Below are 11,198 nucleotides of genomic sequence, written 5' to 3'. Positions count from 1 at the left end.
GTGTGAGCCAATCAATACGCTCCTCTATTAGAATCCCACCAAATAGCCAGTAACAGGTACACTGGCTCGCCATTAGGGCAGATATACCCTGGCTTATTATTACAGCAATACACTTCTGTATTTGTAAGGGTGCAGAAATGAACAGTCACATAAAAAAACTGTAAAAATACAAAATGGAGGCTGGCTTGACCAGTTTCTTTCTGTGGTGGAATCCATTTGATGAAAGTCTGTTTTGGCTCAGAGAACAATTGGGTCAGAACTTTCTTTAATCCTAAATATGATGAACCCCCACACAGGTGGTTTTAATTATCATGGCTGATTAGACCTCGCCCGAGCAGAGGGCCAATCAGACACGAGTGAAAAGACATCACCATAGGTATGGGACCATATGACAAAAAAATAAAAAATACACAAAAATACAAAAGGTAAATAACTTTAATATATTGTGGTAAACCAGCTAACAGTCAGTATTTAACAAAGTCACGTTTGTGCATCACAGTGAAGACACAGTAAAATAAAAATAATGGTATATTTCAAACTGCCTCTCTTTCACAATAGTTGTTATTAGTTATCTGAACTACAGGTGAAATAGACAATCTACCCTGCCAAACATGATGCGGGGGGGTAAGCTACCCTCATCCATCATATTAAACTGCACATGACCGTTAGCTAGTGGCTTCTAAATGCAGCAGCTAAATGCATTTGAGACACCTATAAAAAAAAATCTGTAGGAGTCTGAGAGCCATGTGTTCACACAGGGGGAGCTAAAGCCTTTATCTCTCTTTTTAACTCTCTTCATAGCCACCAGGGTAGTTCTACCTTCAGAACACAGGAGTTTCTGGTCTCCCGCTGCCTCCGTCGGTTAGTCAGTTGGTTTTATTGAGTGACTTTAGTGTTTTAATGGGTTAGTAACTAACCAAACTGACCAATGAGTGTAATGGGAGTTCAACTGGTAGCACCTGGCACCTGTTGAATGTAGCTTGTCCTCGTATATCTGTCCTGCAGGGTATCATCACGGTTCAACGTTAAACAACATAATGTTAAAAGTTAAACAGGGAATAAAAGGAGTGTGCCACGCCTCCCAATGTTAAGATTTGTGTTAGTGGGAAATGGATGAAAACAATTCTTTCAGCTGTTGTACACTCTCTCTCTCTGTATCTCTCTCACACACACACACACACACACACACAGACACACACACACACACTACACCTATTGCTAGTGTGTACACCCCCTGACATTTTGTTTTCCATGGACTGTGTATACAGATGGACAACACCTCTCCTCCTCCGTCCACTGAAGACTGTAAGTGAAGCCAAAATATCCCAGATACAGGTCTGAGCAGTATTGATCGGTCGGTGGAGCCGCGGTATCAAAGTCCGGCCCATACACCTGCCAGACCAATCACATGACATTTCACCTTGTTTTTATAGCATCAAATAACCAAATAAAACCAAACCGGTCAGAAAAAGGACAAATACTTGAACAGACATCAGCATGGTCAGAGCTGTCGAAAATGACAAAAGCCTTCTTTTAAAAAATGCATTTGGCATGTGCTTTGTTTTTTTGGTTTGGACCATGTCCAGTCTACTGAAATGGGGGGGGGGGGTTAAGCCCTACACTGCAGCCAACCACCAGGGGCAGATCCAGATGTTTTGGCGTCACCTCCTGTCTATGCATCAACCCCTCTGCTTTCATGACCAGGCTTTACTATTTTCTATTGTCCCCTTTTTTTCGTGCTGGGTGTTGATATATTACGACGACGCATCCAAGATCCAACCTGCAGAATGTAACATGTTATTGTGAAGTGGTAGTTTTGATAAAAGCGCTGAGTCACCAGAGTTAGGATGCACTAATGTCTGTATTCATGTCTGACATCGCTGCTGAAAAACACAAACAGTAAGAAAGAGCCCAGGGAGAACAATCTCTCCCTTTTTTAATCAGCGTCCCTCACGGCTCCTAACTGTGATAATGGGCATGTCAGGAGCCTCAAAAATAGGATAGGATAACAAGTAGCTTATTAGCTTTTTTGGAAGATGGAGAAGAGTGTGACATTTGTAAGGTCAGGCTGTTCTCACGAACCTTTTGTACATATAGCTCAAAAAGTAATGCACTGCCATTCATATGTATAAAATGTACTTATCACTCTATGCAACACAGAGACTGCTGCTGGGGTCCGTGTAGGGAGGAAACACAGTGGAGTGGAGTAAACCAAAGACTTTCACCCAGGACATGCATGTTTGTGTCCCGCAGGGGCGGATTTAGTCATTTTAAGGCCTAAGGCAAACACAGGCATGGGGCCCTCCACAACCCTCGCTCTCCCCTTTTCAGTCCTTATTTATCTGAGAAAGACGTTTTTGTAACTTTTCTCCAGTCTTCACTAGAGCAGCCTGGGCTGAACACTCTCTTAATCGTGTTAGCATTGCTAGCACAAGCCCCGGCTTCTTGCTGCTCTTTAGTAAGTAATGTTGTCGTGTTGTCAGTAGCCGTCGTAAAAAGTTGTTGCCTTGAAGTTTTGCTAAAAACGTTCTGCTTTCTTCCCGCTTCTTCTTCTTCTTTTTTCAGAACCACTTCGGCAGCTTCTCTTCATTTTCAACCGTCTGTAGCCTCCAGCTACAGCCTGCTGAGCCGTTTGTTTACAGTAGGATAATGAATAGTCCATGTAGCGGACCGGGGAGTTTCTCATCATGAATTAACAATCGGATAGCACTTTAGCGTATCAATGTTTAGAGATATAATTAATTGGTGAAAAGTAAGACAACAAATCGTAACCATGAGTTTATGAGGTGTTTTACGGGGCCATTGGTAGCTTGGGGCCTGAGGCAATTGCCAACCTTTGACTAATGATAAGTCCACCTCTGGTGTCCCGGTAGTGTTTTAATCCAAACCACAATCTATTTTCCAATCTTTAGAAGGCGTTTTGGTGTCAAAACTCAACTGTCTTTGCAGCATGGTCATCGCGTTCTGTCGGCTCATCTGCCACGGCCCCTGAAAGGACTGTCAGCTCGCGGGACGTTGTACCCGGATCAAAGTCTCATCTAGTGTGCTACACTGAACCGGCTCAGTCACCTTTTGATGGCTGAATCTAACTGTTGTCATGGAACCGGCTTGGGGTAGGACATCATACAAATTGGTGTGTGGTTTTCGTGTAATGTCATACGAACCAGTTCATGGGGAATGCGTTGGTAAGGCTGATCAGAGGTCTGAGCAAATGAGGCAGCTTTTCCAAGCTGAATATTTAGTCCTGGGAAGAGGAACCGAAAGAGGAGTTCCATTTAACTGTTGATCTGTCCGTGTATTCACAGCTGTCTGGCTGCTTTCAGCTCTGGAGCTGCTAAGCTGTCGCATGCAGCCATTAACAACCTTCACGCTCTAACAGTCATGTGTGTGTGCGTGTTCTTGCATGTCACTCACACACACACACACACACACACACACACACACACACACACACACACACACACACACACACAGTCTTCCCTGCACTGATGCCTTAGCAGTAGCTCCCAGCACAGCTTGAGAAGTGTCTAATGTTAATTAATGAGAGGCACCAGAGCATGCAATTCCTAATTAACCCCCAAGCATGATGCTGCAAAGCCATGCGGGTGGAAAAGCATGTGATTTACTTTTTTTTCAAGCGACTGTCTCCCTGCTATCGATCCATATGTTGCAAAGCACTTTGCAGATCATCGGCAGACGACGGCAAAACGGCTGATCTTTCGTTCCTTTTCTCCACCACGCCGAGGGACAGGGGAATAAGAGATTAATTGCGACGATCATGTGGCTAATTATAAAAATGAAAGTAAATCAAGGTGGGTTGATGGCTCCACGCGAGAGGACCTACTGAGCCGAGTGTCAGAGTGATTAGTTATGCGCCGAAGAGAACAAGTCTGCTGGCAGACAAACCTCTATTTGCAGGGGCGGACCGTGGCGCTTTAGCTCCACCCGCCCCCATTACCCCGCCCACGCAGCCCCACCCACGGACACCTGGATTAATTAATTACATTAGTGTACAGATGGTGAAATGATATAAGCTGTACCTTATGTAACAGAGTTTTAAACATTTAATGTAATTTACTGACTAACAACGCTAACTACTTTTTAAAGAACACAAGTTTATGACATATTGACACATACTGCCTATTTATGCTGTTACTGTCATTCATACAGTATGTTGGTCTTTATTGTCACTGTCAGCCTGTTTCTCTCTGTTGACGTCTGTATGTATGTTCTGTCTGGTTCTCCATGTTTATTTGTATCTGTTTTAACCATTGTGTTGTCTTCCCGTCAACCATGGTCACTTTTTACAACATTATTACCTTTCGTTTTATCGTTTTTTTGTTTAAGTTTTGGGATATTTTGAATGTTGACATTTTCAGCGCTTATTTCGACGGCCCATTTGTTTTGACAAAAAAAAATAAAACTGAAGACTGGTCAATCTATCTTTTGTGTGTAATTATACATTTTTTTCCTGGTTTTTCCTTGGTCAGAATTTTCCTTTAGGGGGGACACAAAGCAACCCCTCCCCCCGGGCAGCATGATCACCGGGGGGGGGGTGTCCGGTACAGACTAAACCTGCCAACAGAGATCCTGTTTGAAGGCGACGTGCTTGATTTTGACTGAGCGTCCCAATTTGAGTAACCTCTGATTGGGTCGGTGGGCCCATCTTGGGACCAGGTCGGCCGTTGCCAACTGGCCATATGCTTAATATTTATTATTATTATTAATATAGTTATCATTACCCATGAAAGTGCACACTATCTTAAGCCCACACATCCGTGAGACACCCACCAGCATCCAACTGCAGTGTCAGTTTATCCCCACCTCACCAAGCTGAGGCTTGGGTCTCAGCCCAGTCATTGGCGGTCTGGCTGAGAGCCTCACAGCGCAGGCCAGAGTCTTGATTCAGAATACAAGTTGTGAAAGGAAAACAGTGACTCACCAAATAGTGCCCCGCGGTGAGAGGAATGGGATGTGTCAGTGCCGAGGTAAGTGGCTTACCCGAGGGGAACATTGGGGGCAAAGGTCACCTCGACATCATGTGCTGTGTCTCTGGTGCCGATATGAACAAGCATCATATTCATGTCCTGTGCTGCAGCAGACCTGCACAGTTAAGTTTAAGGGTAATTTGAAGTCGTAATTCCCTCTCATATTACCCAGAAAAAACTATTTTTGGCCTTCCACATATACATATAGTTACATATAGTGTCAGTTTAATATACCCTCTGAGATACTGTCCAGCTGCCACTGTCCTGATGAGAATAAGTCATAGTTTATTAAGAAATGTGATACATGTGCCTACATTGTATTCAGTTAATACCATGTGCTCACTGCAAAAGCTATCTTGTTGGGTTTGTTATGGCCTTGGTATTACCTGTCACGCCACATAAAAGGGGCCCTAACACTGTGCAGGGGTTCCCATGAACCATTTGTAAAAGTAATGCACTGCAATGCCTATGTATTTATTACTGTGTGCATCACATTGACCGCTGAGGCAAAAGAGCGTGAAGATCCTCGTAGGGAGGAGTTTGAGTCCTAAGGGGGGATTTTGACCCAGGAAACAGGTGTTCATGTCCTGGGAGTACTACTTGAGGCGACTGGTGTTTTGACACAAACCACAATCTTCTTTTCTATTCTTATCTAGCTAAAATCAACTGCGACGGCTGCAGAAAAGGGAATTCATTGAGAATCAAAGAGCATGCGTTGCTATGAGAGAGAAGGAGCTGGTGGGGACTCCTTCTTTGCATGTTTTGGAGGAAATCTCAAAGTTTTAAAGCAGCAATTCACAATTTTCATTATTGATGAATCTTCCAATTACTTTCTTAATGAATTGCATAATCACGTACGTAATGATAAACGGTGATACATGTCCCTCAAAATTTTTATGATACTGTACAGTTTCTTATTTTGTCCGTCCAACAGTCCAACGTCCCCCAACCATGTCAGCGATGACACAGAGAGTAGAACATTCTCATTATTAAGAACATTGTTTGAGAACATGTTTGGCATCTTGGCATTCAATCAACCAATGAATGATTGTTTTGTATTCTATTAAATTTATATTTCAATGTGTAATTAGTATTCTTATAAACAGATGCTAGTTAAATCTAATGGAGCAAACAACTTCATTTTTTTTTTTGAAAACTATTCTTCAGTCTATATGCTTTCTTTTGTCTATTTTTGTTTGCCTATATTATTTATTTATCCATTATTACATAATGATATGTTATGTAGGCCTACGTAAAGAAAAAGCATTCACACTTTATTTTGTTTCTTGATGAGCAACGCTAAACGTGCTTTTTGATTTAAAAAAACTGAAATAAATCAAAATTTAAAAAATGCATTTTGATATTTTAAATATTTAAATGGTTTAATGACGGTTTAAAAGTACTAGACATGTATCCAGACAGGATGTTGCACTCCGTACAGTAAGTGTGGCAGTGAAGCAGATGATGTGTGGGACTCTCCATTAGTCGGCTCGTGTCAGTAATTAGGCCGGAGCAGGAAAGCATTCATCATCATCAAGTAGGCCCACACTCGACCAAAGATATGACTCTCCTTCGGCAGATGTCGCCCCGCATTACTGCTCGTCCGCCTCTGAGTGCCATCACCCACTCAGTTACACCGCAGACATCTCACCTGGAAATGGTTCAGCTTGTAAAGCAGCCACGTTAATACATATCTGAATCCAAAGTTATTCTGGGGTAGTGTCGGATGGATATTTCTTTTCAAAGATTATTTTTTTCCCTTTATTAGACAGAGACAGTGGATAGACATGTGTAAGGGGGGGGAGAGAGAGAGAGAGAGAGAGAGAGATGGGGGACTCGAACCCGGGCCACTGCAGGACTCTTAGCTCTCTTACTCAGAGAGCTATGGGCCGCCCTGATATTTCTTACATACTGTTGCAAGGACTAGAACAGAAAAGACGAGCCAACAGCTTAGCTTGGACAGCTACAAACTGTACATCAGTGCTGTAGTCATGACTTCCTTTTTCAAGACCAAGTCCAAGACCAGGACTAGTTCAGACCGAGTCAAGACCGAGTCGAAATGGGAGACAGTCAAGACCAAGAGAGAGAAAAGGAATCTCTTCCAGACCATGTACCTGCCTGTTCATATTTTATAAGATGAAGTGACAGTATATCTTCTATTGTAAGACAATAATTTTGCATTATTTGTAATGATCACAAAGCAAGTGCAGAGCAACAACACTTTAAAATCCAATTAGGCCGTATTATTTACTTTAAGTAGAGCAATTTTACTTGAAAGCTGATGTGCTATGCATTTCAGATGTTGAGTGTTTTTTATCATGGTGTAATAATACTATTCTGGACTGCCAATGGAAAATGTAACAAATAACAGCAACACAGGTGTGACGAAATAAAAATTGACATGATCCCATTCCTGAATTTATCACTTGTCCTGAAGGATCCATAGCACAAAGTGCTCGCTGACATCGTGCCTGTGGCCATATTGGAAATGATTGATACCTGATGATATGATGCAGCCAGGCATGTAGTACCTTATACTGAAAAGCATGCCACGTCAATGGTTTTGTTTTGAAGGAGGAAGTTTCCTATTTAGTGCTGGACTTGGTCCAGACGACCTTGGATATTTGGCGTCTGAGTGCAAATACCACAATAGAAAGAATAGAAGAACATGTTGAGTCCAGACTTGAGTACTACAGCACTGTTAGTTTGGATCAGTTTACAATTATCAGCAAAACCAGAGCACATTTCATTAAGAGAGCCACTGACTGCGATGGAGATAATGTGCAGCGTGCTGGTTGTTCAATCTGTTACAGGAAACCAAATCTCTCCCACTTTATCTAAGTAGTAGAGCTTTTGAGCTGCACTTTAATTTCCCATAATTACATGTTTATTGCTGCGAGCTGCTCGTTTAAATTACACACCCAAACAGTCCGGCAGGGATTTATTAATCCGTCATCACCCATCCTGCTTTTCACGTCATAGAAAAGACAAACGGGATTGCAGTGAAAAAAGGTAATTGACAGGCCATGCAGCTGACTAGTAATTGGGTAAAGTGGAGTGGTCATTTACATATGATTTAAACAGCTTTTACAACCTAGGGCTCAATAATGGCTTTTCAGAGATTACTATTACTTCTTACTAAGTAGGGAGGTGTATGCACAGCTGCATAGACGTGCACAAAGTCAGAACTCAAATCTGGAAATGTGTTTTGTTAAACCTGGTTCGCATGTATAGACTGTACAGTTCTAAAGAACAACATAGTATGCGTCAGCTGTGTAGCACACCACATTTTGTCTTTTACTTTTTGAGGCTACAGTCTGCAGTTTGTGTTTGGAATCTCCTTTCCGATGCTTTTTGTCGTACATGATGATTATTTTCAACTTGAAAATAAGGAATAATTGAAAAGCGTTCTACTAGATATGATGAATCAACTGAACAGCAGTTGAAAACCACAGATCCTTCAGACATTGCAATGTTCTGCTTTTAATGGACTACTTTTCCAAAAGCATGGTCAATAACCAAGTTCAAAATCAAAAAGCGCCCCCAGAGAAACAGCTGCCGTTTGACTCCCTTGCTAAAAATAATAACCATTGAGGACTTCAGATCAGGAAAATTTCATCCCAGGAAATGGAATACAGCATATGACTTTGCGTGATGCACATACACATATAGAAAGGGAGGACATGCTTTATATTTGCATAATTAGCCTGATATAATTTTTCTTTTTTTTTTTACAGAAATCCAATGCCTGCCCAGAGATTTAAGATCAATGACAGCCATGCAAACATCACACTGCAGACCAGTGACATGCTGTGAACTGATGCTTTTCAAAATGATAGCGAATGTGCAGATTTGTGTCAAATGATATGTAAATTAAAAAAAATCAAGAAAAGACTGTAGAATACCAGCAGTATTTATGATCTAAAAGCAGCAGTGATGTGATTGATTTAATGACACAAGGTCACATCAGCAAATGCTGAGTCATCAGTCCAAACTGCAGGTAGTTGAGGGTAATGGTCGCCCTCATCATCATCATCATCATCATCATCATCCCCACAGCGTTGATGAGGTGAGGCATTTTAAAATAAACAGTGGCCCGTAGAAAAGGGTCTCCATTAATGAAGAGATGGAGGTGGATGAAGAATCACTCTGTTTGACTAATGTCAGACACCCCATCCGCAACTTTATAACGGCACTCATTTAAAGCTCTAGTGTGCACCATTTTGATATTTATGAATGCTATTATATTCAAGCCGTTGCCAAATGAGTTGCTACAAAGCTAGTTAAGACTTTCAGCTCCACACAGCTCTCTCTGTGCTTCTCAGTGGGACTATGTCCAGAAGATTGTGTCCTCCGGTGAACCTTGAGAGATGATAATGACCTCTTCTGACGAGTCCATCATGTTTTTTTTAATCCTCCGTGTCCTCCTTGGTTACAAGCAACCGTGTGAAGGGGGGCGTGAGGGCGGTGCGCGGCCATGTGAGGCTTGCATTGTGTGTTTTGTTGTCAGTACTTAGCATTTCCTACACACAGTAGCATTAACTGGGAGAAGAATAAAGTCCAGTGTAGCTGGATGTTCATCATTGTTCTGTGGTTGCTTTCACACTCTTTGTTGACCAAGTGAAACAATAACACAGTTTCCTTTTAGTACTGACATGTTCATTTATTACACACAAACATAGAGGCATTAATAGACCTTATGTGTTACAGCAACAAGGAAGTGATCCGACTCTTTAATGTGTCTCCTAACGTCCGGTACTATTCTAGGAACTAAATCAACTACAAAAAAACAACTACTTAATTAAATGCAACGGGGGATGTGGCAAACCTGAAATTAATAATTTCACATTTTCTTTGGTATTTTGTCATATACAGACAAGAAATGAGGATTTCTGGGTTAAATGTATGTTGATGTTGCCCAATGTCATCTCTACATTTGACAGGACAGTAGCTAATTTATGCGAAAGACTGACTGACTGAGCCCGTGTGTGCATGTGTGTATTTGTGTGTGTGTGTGTGTGTGTGTGTGTTATAACTAGTATCTAACCTGCTCTGTGGCCCGTTGTACACCTATCGGCACTGGATATTTACTCAAATGAAATATGTTGCATTTTTCCACAATGAAAAAACAACAAACAACCTCTCATATATTAAATTATTATAAATAATCCGAGTGACACCTGGAATTTTATTTCACTACATTTCCTTCGGTAATGAAGCTAAAGTCATGTTATTAAAAATGTTAATGTTTCAAAGATATACAATAAACTACAAGCTGTTGAATCCTATTTCACATGACGATTCATTAGATGACAAACCCGTTCATATTATCTCTAATGTAGACAGAGATGAAAGACTGCCAAGCCAAAACCGCCAAAGCCTCCAATTTAGGGAAAAAAAAATCTCATTTTTGCTCCAAATCCTAGTGATCAATCTTTCCTCTCGCCCGTCTGTCTGTTATCTTCTCCTATTTGTCTGGGGTCTATTTTGCCCCATCCATCCCCACACCGCACTAGAAAGCTGACTTTTCTAACTGCCTCATCGCACAGCCTCGCCGCTCCCTCTGTCTAGCCTGAGGTCAGCTCAGGGAATGAGATGGAGTTGCAAAGATAGTGGAGAAATGTCACCCGGGAATGAAATATTGAAGGACAGACGGGCCTCGCCTCTTGCCCTTGCCCGCGGGCGTGGAGCGAGACGCACGCAGTCGATGGGCAACGATGAGGAAAACCAAAACAAGCACACTAATCTGCAGGAAAGGAGCCAGACGAAGAGCAATGCGGGAACGCCACAAGCCTCTGCATCCTTTCCCTCGGAGGTATCGTTATCTTCCCCTTGCCCTCGGGAAACCACAATCAGATTCTCTTGCACTTCACTTCATGCGGTTTATTTCCAGCCAAAGCCTTCCAGACATAACATATGATCCCCTTCTGGCAAATAAGGAATCAATACTATGTAAATAAGGCGAGGGAAAATAAATCCCAACATCTACATTTACATAACTACATGCAAGGTAAAGGTAGGGTGAAGCACGCCAGCCGGTCTCTTTGGGCGTTTTAGTGAGCCTGAATTAAAAAGCAGGAGACATGCCGTCCCTCTGCTGCTCAACAAAAGCAAAGCACACTCAGAACTCATCCAGATGCATCCATGTCGAGGGTTAGTCAAGGTGTGTTTTCTATAAATTGAAGCATAGCAGCATGAAGAAGGGAGCAG

At 42.0% G+C, this 11,198-nt stretch overlaps 1 protein-coding gene across 1 annotated transcript in view; it reads right to left on the bottom strand.

Annotated features, from left to right (window-relative positions):
- Positions 1–4,825: 4,825 nt before the first annotated feature.
- The window catches only part of LOC116702156 (dipeptidyl aminopeptidase-like protein 6), a 32,762-nt gene continuing 26,389 nt past the window's right edge, over positions 4,826–11,198 (bottom strand). Inside the window, exon 4 of the mRNA XM_032536295.1 lies at positions 4,826–4,899. Within this exon, the coding sequence (XP_032392186.1) occupies positions 4,826–4,899 (74 nt within the window). The remainder of the gene's footprint in view (positions 4,900–11,198) is intronic.

The sequence above is a fragment of the Etheostoma spectabile genome, chromosome 2, assembly GCF_008692095.1.
Source record: "Etheostoma spectabile isolate EspeVRDwgs_2016 chromosome 2, UIUC_Espe_1.0, whole genome shotgun sequence".
NCBI classification, from domain to species: Eukaryota; Metazoa; Chordata; class Actinopteri; order Perciformes; family Percidae; genus Etheostoma; species Etheostoma spectabile.
This window is presented reverse-complemented; position numbering and strand designations above follow the sequence as displayed.